Source organism: Haliaeetus leucocephalus, unplaced genomic scaffold (assembly GCF_000737465.1).
Source record: "Haliaeetus leucocephalus isolate CR32 unplaced genomic scaffold, Haliaeetus_leucocephalus-4.0 Scaffold462, whole genome shotgun sequence".
NCBI classification, from domain to species: domain Eukaryota; kingdom Metazoa; phylum Chordata; class Aves; order Accipitriformes; family Accipitridae; genus Haliaeetus; species Haliaeetus leucocephalus.
Genome location: NW_010972898.1, coordinates 7,012,216 through 7,029,933, shown reverse-complemented (window position 1 = coordinate 7,029,933; position 17,718 = coordinate 7,012,216). Strand labels below are relative to the sequence as shown.

General features: G+C 35.8%; 1 protein-coding gene across 1 annotated transcript; it reads right to left on the bottom strand.

The window, feature by feature from the left end:
• Positions 1–2,273: 2,273 nt before the first annotated feature.
• On the bottom strand, positions 2,274–17,515 carry BORA (bora, aurora kinase A activator). Its single transcript, XM_010575251.1, has 11 exons — positions 17,351–17,515; positions 16,109–16,215; positions 12,471–12,516; positions 10,820–10,901; positions 9,983–10,048; positions 9,186–9,242; positions 7,662–7,879; positions 6,217–6,370; positions 4,548–5,149; positions 4,019–4,150; positions 2,274–2,516 (listed from the first exon to the last, which is right to left on the bottom strand). The coding sequence occupies exons 1-11, from the start codon at positions 17,504–17,506 to the stop codon at positions 2,331–2,333; spliced, it is 1,806 nt and encodes a 601-aa protein (XP_010573553.1). The 5' UTR covers positions 17,507–17,515; the 3' UTR covers positions 2,274–2,330.
• Positions 17,516–17,718: the final 203 nt, after the last annotated feature.

Below are 17,718 nucleotides of genomic sequence, written 5' to 3'. Positions count from 1 at the left end.
ATCCTTAATTACTTCTCACATTCACCCATTTCTGATGTTACTTTTCCCTTACCCTTAAGAAAATACTCACATAGGGTCTGATCATTGAACATACCATTATAAAGTTTTAATTAAAAAAATAAAATGAAATCTTAATTATACATATCATGCCAAACAGTTCAGAAACAGATCATAATTTGGACTGCCCTGCTTTTCATCTTCCCCTTTACATTAACATTGCTGCTATTTTTAGTAATCACACTTGCAAAAATAAATCCTTTATACAGTCCAGGAATCTGAAATTCACCCTTTCAGTTGATTATTGTTAAAAAGAAGTATCATGAGAAACAGAAAAGACACAAGGCCATAAATAACTTTCAGAAACTTACAAAACTCTCGCACACAAGTCTCAGGTCTAGTGCATTGCTTTTTCATGCTGTGCAATTCTGTTCACACCTCCCCTTTTCAGATTTTTAAAAAGTGTTGTCAGTTGCCTTTGAATTTAGGTGTGACCAGCTGTTGGAGGCTTAGTGTGCCAATAGTTACTCATCAGCCACGGTCTATCACTTTGGTACAAGCTTTCCTGTGGGTTGTGGAACAGAATGGGAAGCAGAACGTCCATCCAGTATCCTGGGACTGGATATCCTTGCTATGAACAGAGAAAGACTACTTCACCTGGGGCACGTACTAGAATGGACTTTCCTTTTTGATTAATCCAACACGGTTTACTTCAGAGCTCGACAAACAGAGCCCAGAAATCTCAGTATTTCCCTTATCTCTTCTTCCCCTCTTAGTCACTAGATTACCATATGGATTTTCTCCCCCATTCACATTTATAAATTCCAGAAGGTTCTTTTAAAATCCAATCGAATTCAACCAAATCAGATTTGATTAGGCAAAGGGAGTTCTGGGCTTCCAGACCCTCCTCATTCCATTACTTTTGTTCACTGATGTTTTTCTTGAAAGTATCAAGAGTTTGTTTATATTAATACTTTTTGCAGTAAGTGGCATGCAAAAAGTTAATTATTTTTCTAAACGTTTATCTAAATATTTTGGCAATTTCTGTAAGCAACGTAATAATATTGGGAATTAAGCATAAGAGGGAAGTAAAAGTGTAATGGTTTACTTTAATAGAAGGAAAGCTGCACCATTGTCTTAATGATGTACTGAGACCAATTAACCTTATTGCACCTTCTTATGTTCCTTCGAAAGGGTACTGGAGCATCAATTTGGACACAAGTGTTCTTAGGGGACACTGGTGGAGTCAGGTGATCGACTTCAAGATTAGTACTAATACAAATGATAGTGTTGTTACTTTAGTAATTGATTTAAAGGTAACCAATAGTACATTTTACTTAAGTACATGGTAAAGCTAACTGACAGATACACAGTTCTCTGTCAAACCAAGGAAAAAACTGTTCAAAGAATTGCTAAAAGACTTCTTTTGACATAAAGCTTATTTTATTACTAGGCAAATTAAACTTTTTTTAAGTTGTGGAAAAGTGCGTTATTTCCGTAACTAGAATGGAGTTTTCACGAGGAAAACTTAATTAAAAGGACTAGACTGGTATTAAAATCAAAGCACCCATTTTTAGCAGTTTGCAGCCTACTCTAAATCATACACATATTCCAGGGACCCATTTCTGAAACACTAGTTTTATTCTTTCCTCATGAAAGTCACAGCTGAGTTTCATCCCTGTTACTTTAGGCTGATACCCACAGACACTCACCCCTCTCCTGTGACCCCAGCCCTGCTCTTATCACACCCTCAGCAGTTCATTTCTGTCCAGTGACACTGTCTTGGTACCAGTGCTAGTATTCCTGAAGCTACATGATAAATCTGATCAGGGCAAAAGCAATCCAAATCAAAACTAATACTCCTTTACTTTTTCTCTCTTCCATGGAAAAAATTCCCTCATGCCTTCAGGAGTTGTGTCTTAAAATGTAGGTGTTTTTGCAGTGACATTGGCTGCTATGCAAGTTACCCTAGGTTTGCCCAGTCCATCTGAAATACTCCTCTTGAAGCTGAAGTTATGTCCAAACTTTCGAAACAAGGCTCCTCGTGGAATCTACCATAATCACAGAAGGAACACAATTCTGAAAAAACACTATGGTTTCTTTGTACCAAGTTTAGCCACCTTAATTTTCAAAAGGATCGCTTAATGATACCAATAAATTTGTTAGTAAGACCTGAAAAACCCCACATTATTTAAAAACTCCCTTAATATATACCAGACAACTTATTACATTTGCATTAAAAAAGCAAAATAGTATGTATAATTCCAGGTAATTGAGGTCATATATATATAAAAATTTATTAGACAACACAATTTAAGTTCTCTGTCAGAAAACTACATACCATTTTTGTGAAAAACCTGAACTTGATTTTCATTTTTATGTTTCCAGGCAGAAATGTTACAAGTTGTATTTTGACCAAATACTGTACTGTGTGGCTTTGTTTTTTGGAAACAGGATTGCTTCTCTGGAGATTTTGCTCTCAGCAACTGATTGTCCTTATGGTTTAAAACAGTACACTCCTAGGTTAATAAGGAAAAGTTAATTTTAAAACCTTTTTCACAAAAATTACCCCAAAGAAACAAGATCCAAACTTACTACCTAAAAATTTCAAGTTACTATTAGTACCTTATAGCCTCCCACCTCTCCCCTTCTCAAATGAAAGGTAATGTCTTCTCTGCACAAATCTTTGAGATTTGTGCTGTCAGCCAGAACCTCCTTTCAGAGCACACATACTCTGAATGACCCAGACTGGATTCTTTTAGCCAGCAACGTGCATGTTTTTTTCTTTTCATTCTTTGTGGGCTCTCTGTTGTGAGAGTTGAATGAAGTACTTGATGCCTCCACACTTAGTCCTAATCCAAAATGCAAAGTTGGGCTTAGTCAGGATCTAGCAGTTGAAAGACTAGCAGTGGGAGAAGGCAGCTGCATGACATTGGTGAGTCTCTAGGACAGGTTTGGTGTTAGACCATTTATTCCAATGAGTACGTTCACATGTATAATCCATGTCCAGCAGGGTGAGTGGGGCAAGACCTCAGAGTAGATGGCTATTTTTTTTAAAAGATAAAATATCCATCTATTCTTCCTGTAAGGGCACAGTTATCCTAATCTTAAATGAGCAGTTCAAAATTTGATGTCAATGGTCTATAAAACACCATCAATCTGCTCTTTACCTTGGCAGAGAAGTGGCTATTAGCATGTCAGATACAGAAGTGAGGTCAGGGCTGAATGGGCTTACTTGAGGTTTTTTATAATCTGGTACTACTGGTCAGTACTGTCTCTCTTTCAAGGACTGTAAACAACACTAAGTAGTAGACCATAAGCTACTAAGTTTATAAGACCATAATTACTAAGTGAGAGGAGATGATCTTTGCTCTCTCCTCCAAAGAAACTAGCTTTGCGTCCCATTCTGTGGAAGAAGTAGAACTCCTTCCCATCAGTGACAAGATTAAGAGCTTGGGAGTCTTGCTAGATATGTATTGTCTTTTGTAATTTGTTTTGTTCTTAAGATAGGTCATCAAAGGGCTTGTAATCAAGAGACTGTACCCAAGCAGAAAGTTCCCCACCAAGTCAGCATGCCAGCTATGGTCTAGGAAACTCGAGGCCAGATGATGAAAAGAAGTAGCAATTTTTCCCCAAAGATATGCTTGTCCACAGGCACGTATTTAAAAACTTAGCAATAAAAAGAGCAGCAAGAACAACAGAAACAAAAATAAGAGACAGACTGCAATGCATCAGAAGCCATGAGAAGCCTCACAACTACCCTTCACGCATATACCTCAGTTTCCCCTGAAACTACCTCTGCCTTTGTCATAGAACACATTAATTTTATTGCCAGCTTATAATATTTGTCCTGCATTTATTCCTTGTGTTCAACATAATACTTGAAATGATGCTACATTAACATACTCTCTATTATCACCTGACAGTCTCTCCCCCTCAGGCTCCCTGAAACTGAATAAAACAGGGAACAGATGCTTTAGATGGGAAACCTATCACTTCTGCATCACAATTTAACTCCTACCTTTGTTCTAAGGAGATGAGATTTATTCTGAAACACGTTAGTATTCACATCATTTTCTCTGCAACTGTTTTCAGCCCCCGCAGTATCCATAATGCTGCTTCCACAAGTCTGTGTATTATAACCACTGTCCACCTGAAATCAAGAAACAGGGCTTTAAAAATTTACTACAATTTAACACCAATAAACCCCTCAGATTCTCATACCTGATACGACTTGCATTTGATTAACAGAACGTAATCCAACAAATTTTCAGTTAATAACAAAAGCAAATTGTAAACGGGTCTGTCAGAATTAATTTTGGATTAAGTATATTACTATGCATAGTAACACAAAAAAATTCATAATTGCTACACTAACTCCACTGAGAGGAAAAAGGAGATGGGGGGGAAAGAATAAAAGTAACAATACCACCTGCATGCCACATCCAATAAGAGAAAATAGACAATTACTTACAGAATGGTATACATACTGAAAGTTACCATGTCAAGCTCAGTTTTACAGAGAAGCAAAAAAAGATTTTTATTTTTACCTGAATACTACTGTTGTCACAAGGAATTGCACTGCTTTCTGCAAGAGGTGACATGCACATGCGAGAGTTTTCAATACTGAAAGTAATCCCCGTCATAAAGCTGGTCATTGGTGCATTGCTATTGCCAATTGTTTCTTTTATCCAAGTGTTTTCCTCTGACACTTCAGCTGCATCAGCCATATCTACGGTATTATTTTCCTTCGAGCCTTCTATATCCTGAAATGATGACAACCTTTGACGACAAGCTTCTGAGTGATCTGGTGCAATAGACACAGTTGCTACCACGAGATGTGTACCATGTGCAAAAGTATCACTGTCTTGCTGACCTAAGTTTATTCCATTATCCATTTCTGGGAACCGAGCTTCTGCTGGAGAAGCATTTTCCTTGTCTTCCTCATCCACACTGTGGTTCTCAACTGCAATTGGTATTCTAATGACAGAAGTCTGATACTGGGCAGTTCCTCTACAAGCTCCAAGCCTCATAGGAGAACAATTTTTAATTGGAGAACAACCATCTATATAAGGACTTCTTGTACTTGGGGGTGTCATTCTACTTGAGGAAGAAGGAATATCTGGAGAACGAAATGTAAATTTTCTTTGGTCTGTAAAAAACAACAAAGTTATTCTATCAGATATCAGACGGAATTAAAGTCATCATCCTCAAAGCTTTAGAGTCTTTTGAATAATTATAGCCAACTACATAGTGTTTCACTGACCTCTGTCTCTCAGCTCCAAGGCCTTCTTAAAAAAAAACCAAAACCAAAACAACAACAACAAAAAAAACCCCAAAACCAAAAACCCAAAAAACAAACCACCAGCACATTTAAACTATCATGGTAAAGGCAAGTTTTCATCCCATTTTTACCACCAAATTTGTTTCCTATGACATGGTTTGCTCTATTAGAGGCCTTGCATTTTCAAATGTCAACACTAGATAGTGTTCAAAGGAAAATGTGTGAAGGCTGGTTCTGTGGCTTTTTTCCAAACAAATACCAATACACATATTCTATAGGCATTTAAAAAATTTCAGGCAGCAGTAGTTTTCAAGAAAATCAAATAAGTGAGATAACACCTATGCAATCTCCACATATAATGGTGTTGAAATACCACAAGGCTCATCAGAGCAAAATCATGTATAAACATGACAACATGTCTTAGCAGGTAATGGACAAAACAGGAAATACATTTCCTAGAGCAATAAGGACACAAAATGTTCATGATTTCTTCACTAGCCAGTTTAATTTCAAATAATCTTCACGATCACATGATTTGAAAACTCAGTTTAACATTCTTTGTCCGATTAAAATGCTTCAAGTTGGGCCAAATCAGAATTGTGATCTGACTTAGTTCAGGCATACGGCTTTAAAACCCCTCCTCACACTAGATTAATCCTTTAATTTTATTTTTTTTTCATTCTAATTAGGTCACAATTCCTTCTTCTAAAATATTTTCCTGAGTTGATTTTTTGCAAGCAGATACACTTCACAGTTTCACATCATTAAGATATTTCACTGCTAAACAGTATATGTGTCATATAGGAGGGGACTGCTCATCTGCCAAGCACAGTAACTTGTCTCTGAAGAGAAAAAGTTCCAGTAAGAATGCAGCAGGTTTTATAACAAAAATATATAAATCAAGAAAGAATAACAGATATACAATTAAACCATACCTGACAGTGGTGTCTTTCTGATGTGAAAAGCAATTGGTGAAAAAGTAGGAGAACCATTATGTGCAGGAGACCCCTCTGGAAACGTAGGACTGGTTATACTTCCCAGACTATAAGCCCTCGTTCCTCCCTGAATAGGACTTGATGAAAACTGACCCTTCAGTTAAAGGAAAAAAAAAAAGCAAAAAAAAAGCAGCATAAAACTTTGACTAATATGTATATATATAAAGTGTTCTAACTAAAAACCTTAATATGGCAGCACTGAGGAAAACTAATCCTGTACAACGACATTCTCTATCATTAGTTCCGCTTAAATATTCCAGTTGCAGCTCTTCACTTGGACTTTATGCCTCTACATAGAAAAAGAGCAATGGACTCAAACTGTCACATAATACCAACTAAGACTATAGCCATTATATTTAAGATCTATGAGAAGCCTAAACTGAGAATTAATGCTATCTGTGTATATAGTCAAGTATTTAATCTCAATTTCTTATTCATACCAATGCAGATGAAAGCCAGACACTATTTATATTTTATTGGAATCCATATTACCTGAATTAACTCAGCAGCAAACAAAATACTTTTCCTTAAGTGATCTTGCTTAAGAGTAAGGTGCAAAAAGAAAAGTAACTTCTAGCAGTATAATTATGTTGTAGGAATTCTTTACTAGGTTACCATAGTGAAGAATTTTTTCTTAAGCCACACTCTTGCTGGGGTAGTTTTTTTAACATGCACTTCAGTCGCCAGACGGACAAAACCATACCCCCTAAATCAGTTTATCTGTGCTATGTCCACCTGGGAATAAGACTCATCTTGCTTAATTTGAAAAACAGACATCATGTTCTCTGTTCTAATAAACGTCTACTCATCTGAAATCTCTGGTCAATGGAAAAGAAAAAAGCATATTTAGGACTGCATTCAAAGATCCACAAGTCCTTTCTTCCACCGTGAACGAGTTTATGAGCCATAAGGGAAATAATTATATCACCTGTTCATATCAATTAGTATTTTAGACAGCAGTTCATGGATTTAAACAGGCCTTTTTTTATACACGCATTTTATGGGAAAAAAAAAAGTTTCAACATGCTTTCAGCAAGTCTTGTATATGTATCAATTCCTACTTCCTTTTCATAACATAAAGCATAATTCCTTCTATACAGAAGAACAGCAGCCCAACATAATAATTTGATATAATAAAAGTAATATATTCTTTCAAGACTTTTTTTGTTCACATATTTTTTTCTGAATTTGGAATTGGAAAAAACCCCACCCTACCACCCTTTGGTCTAACACCTACTCTCTCATAAAGCAGTTATAGCTTATTAAAAACATGGTTGTTCATCTTGTGAAGTCTGTCAGAACACAGAATTGGTACGGCCTGCTCTGAGAACTACCCTGTGCTAGGTAAGTCACATCCCATCCAGCCCACAAAACAGGCTACTTACTGAACTAGATGTTTCCAGAGGGCTTCTGCACCGTACTGGAGATATGTCTATTGAACAAAGCACTTCAAGTGGCTGACTACTGCGTGGACTATGCAGAGAAGGGGACAAACACTCAGATACACTTCCATTTTCTTCTAAAAACAGCTTTCTTCTGAGTGATGAAGAGCTCAGATTTTCCTGAGACTGATCTGCAAATTCATCAGTTCTAAAATATTCACCTAGAAATGTGCGGGAGAAGTCGTTTCCAGTAAGAATGCAAGAAAAAAAAAAGATATCTTGACTACAGAGACATATATAACTAAATTAAAACATTTAATCCAATTTACCAATACAGCAAGAAATTAATCTAGTTTAGGCACCTATCCCAAAGGATCACTTGTTATCATTACAAAAAGTCTACTCTGTCTACTAAGGTTCCACTTCTGCCTATCATCCTTTAATACTGAAGTCTGCATTTTTAAAAAATGTAAATATTGGCTAGCATCTACTTACTGGCCTCTTCCCAAAACTGTATTATTCTTCACATCCAAGTTATGAAAAAGGAGTCGTTAATTACCCAAGCAAAACTACACCCTTTTTCAGGTCTCCCATACACTTTGATGGTCATCACGATACATGCGAAGGCAAACCAGATTCAACTCAAAGACAGTCAAAGCAGTTAGCAGTTTACAGTAGAAAAGCATACAGATGTTAACAAAGACCCATTCAAATATGCTGAGACTCACCAGGTTATTTCAGTTTTTTGCTCTATTCTAATTGGATATTCCTTGTAGAAATTTTTCATTAATTCACAAACTATGCATTGATGGAAGCACTTGTTAAGATGAAACATAAAAGCAACTGATATAGTTCTGTTTTTCTGTTTTAATTTTGATGGCCCACAATCAGGGTTGTGAACTTCAATACTGGTATAGGAGCATGCAGCCAAAAACCTCTGAGCTGGCTATACCCACTATTCCCACATATGAGCTATAAGAACAGGCCTTTCCAATCCCTTTGCCTGAGAAGCTGGCAGCAACTGCTCAATATAGCAGTTAGACAGTTAATTTGGACTCATCTCCCCACTTGGCGGTCATGGCTTTTTTGCCACCACACAAGTTCCAGTCACCACCACGGCTTCAGTTAAATTAAGGGCACAGAATTACAGCATAGCTTTGCTCAAGGCAAGGTTGGGCTATGAGCCTCGTGGCCAGCAATTTGCAAGTCAAACAGCTCTGCCAAGTTAAATAACTGCTCTATTTGGGGGAGGCGGGGGCATCTTCTTACTACCTTTTATGCATTCAGAATTTTTAATCACTTTCCAATTGTCCTCCATATCCCTCCTCTTTTATCTCTTACACTCACATCATATCATTTAAAGTCAGATGACCCATGCAACACACAGTAACTATTTAGAACACATACTTAGAACTTTCATTCACATTAGGTTTTCACTATTTCATAAGACACCAAAACAGCAAACAATACAAACCCACGTTTTTTATTTAGACATTCATAATTAAATGTAGATATTACATGACATACCTAGTATTTTCTCTAAATTAAAATCCACTGGCAAAGACAGTACTGTCTGACAAGCAGCTGCAATGAATAAAACCAATAAAATTAGCTTGCAGTGACCTTTTACTAAAACTGTAGAAACAAAAATTCACTTTCAAATCACACTGCAATTGAGCTATTTAAGTTACAGTTGCAATAAGGGAAAGCATTAATTAAAGCTAGGATTCTGTTTTGACAAGGCTATATGCAGCACACTTAGGCCTAGACATAAAAAAATCAAGGGTTGTAACATAAAAGCCTGTAGAAAGGCATTCTTAACTGAAGAGAGAGGTCTCTGAAGAAAGGAAGGATTCAAAAGGAAATGGGAGAAAGATCATCAAAATACCCTGGGAAAAAACACTACCTATTTATCTAAAATAAAATAGTTTAAAAGATCTCTTAAGATTTCTGCTACTTATTTGTCAGAGAAAATAATCAAGATTCTCTAACCCAACACATTAAAGGTTTCTTGAAATTGTAATTTACCCATAAACCTGAGGCTTATATTCACTTCTTAATTCAGAAAAAGTGCATACATTGGGTTGGAAAAAATGCACTCTACAGTCTACAGAGGACTTCAGTTTTTACTTTGGAAAAAATATAATAGAATGAAATTACTGAGAAATTGATATTAAAATCAATAGTACCATACAGTTCAAGAAAAATTATTTCTAGAGGTATATTAACAAAAAAAATCATTCCCTTTTGAAATTAAATAGCCATTAAAAAAAAAATTTTGCTTTAGAGAAAGCCTGTAATTTCAGACATTTCCTTTTACCCACCATTGCTCTTCCCAGGATGCAAAGTTAGCTGTCTTCTAATTGGAGAAATGTAATTTAGATCTATGGCTGTAAAACAGATAAGAACTTAAATTTAAGCATGCATTGCATATAGAGTTTTGAAACCTAGCAGCAGTAAGTTAGAATATTTAATACAACTAAACAAAATTTTTGCATCAAAGTTTGGAAAAGATTAGAAAGGAGCACTGAAAAAAGGTTACCATTATAGCTGATTAAGAGAATTTCAGCACCTTCTCCAGCTGGTAATCCATTTACTATGCATTCTGTTGGTTATATATAAACTTTAATAACAAAATAAAATCTAATAACAGCATAAATGAAATAAACTTAGAAACCCCACAACCCTATGTACAGTGACAGTGAGCTAGCAAGACATTCAGAGGACAACAGGAATTTACATAGCAAGTAAGGATAGAAAAATATGGAACTCAGTTTCCCATATACTTATATTGGCAGGGAAGCAGTCAGAATAAGTCAGACATGCAGATATCAAAAGAAGAGAGCAAAGACTTGTCTATTACTAGTATTGATGCAGCAAAGTTGTGTGTGAAAATTAAACTGGTTAAAGACAGGTTATGAAAGGAAAAAGATTTAAGGGCAGGAACCAAAAATAACAAAAAGGAAAAATTATGTAAGATTCTGGATTAATTAACGATTTTTAAACAAAGAAAGCACTTGGAGAGAACAGCTAAAAAAACTATCAGTTGTGCCATCTTTTATCACTGGTTCTTAAAATTTAAATTGAGGTTGAAAAAAATTATGCTTGATAATTTCTCCAAAAGCTAGATAATTTTGGGTGGACACACAAAAGCAACTTACATTTAGTTGAATTAAACTGAGAAACTTGCTTGCCTTCATGTTCAGTCCAAGGAGAAGGAACTATGAGTCTTTTTGTGAAAAACTAGAGTCAAATAGAAATAAACCATCTTAGCATTTTTAAAAATTGAAGACTTTCAACTTAAATTTAGATTAGCACCCTGAACAAGAAAAAATTAAGTCATACCTTTTGCTACTCACAGATCTATATTTTAAGAATTTTAACTCTTCCTTCCCCAAAACCTGTAGAGATTATCCCTTATACCCAAAATACATTTCATTATTTCAGGCCCAGAGAAGTTAAAGAAAAAACAATTTGATTTGAAGACCCCCATGTTCTGTATGACACATACCACCTCAGATCTTTCAAGTCTGCAGAGTGAAAATTTTACAAGTTTCATTTAACACTAATTATTCATTAAAAAATTTGAATTGTCTCTATCATACTTACTGCACAGTAGTTTAACATAATTCTTTTAAACTTTTCAGTTTGTTAAATTGTTATATTTTGACAACTGAGCTACTTTGCAGAAGTACCAAAGAGACACTGCAGTAACAGTAACACCAGTAAAACCAAGGCTTTTTGGCAATATTGTTGGTGTATTTGGCTAAACTGGTTAGCAGTGAAACATTTATGAGTACTGGCACTTCACTCTTTTTCTTTGAATCAGAAACTGTATCTGCTGTCACAGGTGCACTCTAGAACACCCTGATGCTGAGATGAACACTATTACATAGCTTCAAGAAATACAGGGCAAATCATGTTCTCACAATAAATGCAAGACTGAAAGCAAATGAAAAAACTCAGCTTGAAACACCCCACTATTAAAGGCATAATTTTTATCAGAGACCTGGTTTCAAGCTGTTCAGCTGCATAATCCATTAGTTTATGCCTCACAAAGAAGAAATACGCTTTTTAATGCGGATTTAGAACAACAAAGTATCTTTGCTGCAGGTCAACTACATAGCACTTTTATGGAATCATAAAACATTTTTTGTTTATAGAGACAGAAACTGATAACAGCATGATACAATATAAAAAGGTCAATAACACTAAGGAAGACTTGCCTGTCAGAGCCTTATTTTTTGAAATAACAATGAAGATTTCTATAGTGAAGATTTGAAACACTGTACTTTTCCTTCTCTGCTAGACAAATGGATAGTAAAAAATAAAATGAAAAATAGATAGAAAGTATTACAAGCTACCAGAAGAAGGTCTTGCCTCCAACTAAGCAGACTGTGGAAGAAACAGAAAATCACCAAGGTTCTACTATATTTAAAAAAATGCAATAAAAGAAACTAAGCTACCTAACACTAACAGTTACTGTAAAACCCAAAATGCTCAATCATTTTTAACCTTAAATTAACTATTTATAAGAGTTATCTTACAGCTACATTCCCACTAGCCAACCCACATGAAAGAAACAAAATCTGCTGTTTTGACTTACAGGTGTGTGAAAAAAGATGGGAGGAAAAAGACCATGTGGATTCCAACTACAACCACAAGGGATGAGGACACAAAATTACTTTCTTACTGACCAGTAAAATATAATAGGTTTCTGGGTTTTAAAATCCTATAATAGACATGGATTTTTTTTTTGTAGGTATGTAGCTAAAACAAATCAACACTTGATAGCACAGAAAATTTTATTACCTCCTCAATGGCTTTTTGCCTTCTGTCTTCTGTCTCCTTATCAATTCTAAGTAACAAATGAAAAACAACTAAATTATCAAAACCATCACATAACTGGAAAAAAAAAGGCCAACCATGTGATCTTTTACAGATGCTTAAGAGAAACATTATAAATGAAATTGCACTAAACCCTAAATCTTATGAAGTTTTTACTGTTATGTGCAATAATCTCATACCATAAATTTAGAAATATAAATGCACTTCTCAGTTACTTCAGTTCATTTGAAAAAGATCTGTACCATTTAGAAGTACATATTTGCAAATATCTATTTACCCCTTGTATCAGCAAGTACTTTTATCTGGACAAAGACTCCATCATAACTGATCTTCCAAAATAATCCATTTAGTTATGTTGAACTTGTCATAGGAATAGATTTTGCTATTAAAGTTGCCATGAGATTATGCTTATAAAAAAATCTCACTACAAAATCAAGCAGAATAAAAAACTGAGCTGCAAGGAACAAAAGGGCAACGGAAGATGCTTATGGAATGTTTGTATACTCAAATTCCTGACACAGTCCACCTTCCCAGCAGAGTTCCCCCTTTCAAATAGCTAGTCTGCCTTATTTTCTTGAGTTCAGGATACAATATCGTATTTCAGTTTGGATCAATTAACACATTCCCTTATGCAGCTTTTAACCTCCTTTTTTTTAAAAAAAAATTGTAGTTACTTCAGCCATCTTCAAATGATTTGTGAGATTCTACATTTTTACTTCCTTTAACGGTCACCTTCAAGTTTCGCTTTCAGTTACTACCATGTCATTCATAAGCTTCAAAAAATTTTACAATGAATATTCATCATTGTCTTAGCTGAATCACATAATACTTTCATACAGTTAGTATACCTGAATTACCCTTGAATAATTTCAGAAATCAGTCAGATAACAGACATTATTAGCTACACAAACACATGTAGATGTACCTAATACATGAACTTTCCCTCACAGCCCTTTCTTTGATGCTAATCAGACTTTGAATAGACCTGCAACAGTTGGACATGCCATCTTCAACTATGTTTGCCTAGATGATGCTAAAGTGACAGTTCTATGAAGACACTTGCACAAAATTCAGTTATTGTACAAAAAAAAAGCATACAATCATTGTGTATTTATGCATAGTGAATCATGAAGCATCTTCACAAGCCAGATTCCAAAGGAGAAACAGGGGAACTGGGAAAACAGCTCCCACTAAAAGTGCTGGTTAGTGCAGAAGTTTTTTCTTTAGTGCATAACTCCAGGAAAATAACAAAGTAAAATGTCATATGTATTTAACAACAATAAAAACAAGCCAGTCTTGTATGCAACTTTAAGCAACGTAGCACTTGTAACTCTGACACAGTACACAAGACGCAGTACAGATTTTTTTAGTACTTAACATACAAAACATTCAATTTCTACCAGTAGAAATAAAAAAGCAAGAGGACAGTCTGTGGACAAGACTATGTCACTGTGTCTGCTCAATTACTGACAGACTATTTTTCACTAACACAGTCTGCCAGAAGAAAGTTCTCCTAATCGTTTTATAAGCAGTGCAATAAACACACAGCACACAGATGAGGCCCAGTTTATAGAAACAGTAATACTGCACAAAATCAAGTCTACATGTGATACACGCTCAAACTTCGCAAAGTGGTCATGAGCTTTTACACTGTGCTGCTACCCAAACTGTTTTCACTAATGGATAATTAACAGTTTGAAATATTTATACACCATATTTCCTATGCTTGTGGTTTGTTGCAACTAATCGAGAAAATGGCTTGTTAACAAGCATTATTAAAATGAAGTATATAGTTTGTGTAACATTATGCACAGACTTAAAAAACTCAAATTCTTTTATCAGGAACTTTTAATGTCAAGACCTGTATATATGACACTTCAGTTTCCATAAAGCAGTATTTATGAAATGTAAATTAAAATCAGTTGCCATATAAAATCTTACACGCACATGTATATATATATATATGCATTTAACCATGTACAGTTTGCAGCCACCAGAAATAACCACCTCACTCTGTACACTGAAACATGCAAGCATGGACACAGCAAACCTACACATACACGAACTAGCCTTTCTAGTCATATCAGATGATTAAAAAAAAATAATCACAGTGGGTATGAAACAGTTGGACAGACTTAAAGGACAATGCATGTTTATTTTGTCACCCAAGCCATCTAAATTAAAACTAGTTTGTGTGTAACCTAATAGGCTTCCAGAAACAATGTAGTCAACTCCCTAAAACCTAAGGCTTAAGGCTTTATAACACATAAAAAGTATTAAAGTCTGAAACCTGCTGGCTGCTAGAGGAAGGCCAGGAAACAAACAGACATTAAGAAAAATAATATCGACATTAAGACATGGTGATTCACAGATACAGCTGAGGAGAGTTAACACTCTTTCTACATCTCTGCTGTGGCAGAAGATTCATATTCCTTCTTATACCTCTCTCTGTTCAAAAGAGATGTAGGTTCAGTCAGACACTAAGAACACTAGGTCTAGTTCACAATATTTTTTACGATGAGGGTGATGAACCACTGGAACAGGTTGCCAGAGAGGTGGTAAATGCCCCCCACCCCTGGAAACATTCAAGGCCAGGTTGGACAGGGCAACCTGATCCAGTTGAAGATGTCCCTGCTTACTGCAGGGGGATTGGACTAGACAGCCTTTAAAGGTCCCTTGCAACCCAAACCATTCTATGATTCTATGAATATTCAGAGGCCTCTTGCCCTAAACAGCCTTCTATCTGAGTTTCATTGCAGTAACAGGACTTGAAAGTCCAATAGGCATAAACAGGATGGAGGATTGTTTTATTATTCTATTACCGTGGTGCTTCATGCCGTGAGGTGCAATTCTTTGTGCAAGTTCGTATCTGAGAAATGTATGGCAGTGTCTACAGGATTCACAATTGTGGCCTTCCCTTGACTACCTTCACTTGGCATGTTATTCTGTACTATCAGTGTGTAAGACTATCCCTCAAGATAAGCCGTGAATACCAAGCCTGTTTTACTTACTCATTTGTTTTCCCCATGGAAGTTATTTTCAGAGAAAGGAAAAAGTTGAGATCAAGATCCCCAAATTATTTCAAGTAACGAGCAATCTCCTTCTCCTCAATGACAGCAAGCTTATTGGTCTTCCCTCCTTCACATTAAGTCCAATCTATACATTTCAAAAAGGGTACTGGCTTACCTAACTAGCTTTCCCAGCTCTACCCTTCTGCAGGAGTCCCAAAGACCAAAGAAGCCTACACTTCATCGGTCTCAGTATGGAACACTCCGAGAAGATAAATTGTTTTGCGACAAGGAGCAGAAGAGGTAGCTTGGTAACAATCATTGGCAAGACATTTTCTTGCTTCCATTGATTGCTTTTATCTGGCTGTCTTTCAAACTGCAATCAGAGTAGATCAGTGGTTCTTAACATTAAAAAAGAGCGACACAGAGGCAGCCTCATCTAAATATTACATCCACATCAGGGACACATAAAAATCTATGGTAGAAGATTTGAATAAAAATTCTTTAATGCTGTGTTGAAATGTCAATAAAGCAAGAGAACAGTGTTCCAGTATTCAAGCCAAGTTAACTGCATAAAAACAGATGGTAAGTTACCTAGCATGACTCAAATACATTGCTTGGCGTCGAACATCTTCCGAGTCAATTTCCACAGGATTTATTAGAGCAAGCTGATCAATAGACCATCTAAATTTTCCTGGTGTCTAAAAAAAGAAATGGACATCTTAATGCTTGCTAGTCTAAAAAGATAAAAATAAAACCACAGGACAAATCTCAATGGAACAACGCAATCATAACTTCCATATAGTTTCTGTCAAAGACAATCAAAAGAGTTTCTGTTTAAATGATCTACTTAAAAAAATGAGTAAGTCAATCAGGCTTCTTTATCCTGGTAGTGGTATTACAATGATTTACAAGATAATAAAAAGTGGAAGGTTATAGCTAATATTTATAAACTGAGGTGTCAATTTCTTCTCAATTTCTGAGGACAGATCTACTAAAGATACAGAACTTTGGATAACATTTAGTTGCTTCTAGATTGCCAGAATCAAAACTGCAGTTCCGTGAAAACCCAGTGTCCGTACCTAACCCAAGTTATCCAAATGATAGAGCAGCCTTCCTTTCACCTCACATTTCCAAGACTTAGGAGTTGCAACCCCATATGTAGCCTGCCAAGTCTCCCACATAATGCCACGTGTAGTGCACAACAAAACCCAGTTCAGAAATAAAGCAGCTTCACCCCTTTATTTAACACTTTGTTACAAAATACTCTTCAAATATGTTTGAAAAATGATCTACCAAGCAAGTCTTTTTAGTCTCATTAGCACAGCATCATCTCTACTGCTTATCAGAAAACAATTCCAACTGCAAACCAGAACGTAATTTGCAACTAAAAAATGTTACATATACACAGTCATTAACCTGATTCTGTGAATATGCAAACAGCTCATAATGGAAGTGCAGTTAAGTTTTTCTTGCATCCAGCCTGCTTAGCGTGTAAGTAGGAACTGGTTTTTTTCCACTTTAAGCGGGACAAGAGCACCACATCCAACAACAGTCCTTTATCTACTTTCAACCGGTTTTGGCACTTAGCGGGTATATGCTAATCTACTGATACACCTAATATCTAAAGAGGAAAAAAAAAAAATCAGGAAGGTACGAAGACTGAGTAGTATTAAAAGCAACATACTCCTGTAATCAGAAGAAACACCAAATGCCACCAAAATTCTTTAGCTTAGTATATACATTAAAGCACACTACATAAAACACACTTTTAGATGCATTTCAAAATATTAGCACTACATCTGCATAGTTACACAAGTAAAGACTAGATCTTACAGATGAGGATTTTGTTGATTTAAAGACTGAAGGACTGGAGACAATCTGCTCCTGAAGAGTATAATAATCACTGGGACTTTCAAAAGGATTCAGGACTGTGACTCGTCCTGGAGTTTCTGGTGTTATCTGCATTTTAGCTTCTTTTGTATCACCCATAACACTAAGCTATACCTGGAAAAGAGAGAGGGAGAGGAAAAATGAAGGGGGGGGATTAAAAAAAGGAAATTGTAATTTTGACTTTTTAGGGCCATCCTGAAGGTTTTGGGAAGAGATGATCAATCGTTTTTAAGGAGCCAAAAACATTAAAAGACTAACAAAAACGCAGTTCGCTTTGGCTTGGACCTACTGACATGTGAAGCTGATCAATA

Coding starts and splice junctions, on each gene's coding strand:
- BORA (XM_010575251.1), bottom strand. CDS start 17,506: ATGGGTGATACAAAAGAAGCTAAAATGCAGATAACACCAGAAACTCCA. Junction 12,517..16,108: donor ATGTATTTGAGTCATGCTAG/GTAACTTACCAT, acceptor TTTGTTACTTAG/AATTGATAAGGAGACAGAAG. Junction 10,902..12,470: donor GGCAAAAAGCCATTGAGGAG/GTAATAAAATTT, acceptor ATTTGACTCTAG/TTTTTCACAAAAAGACTCAT.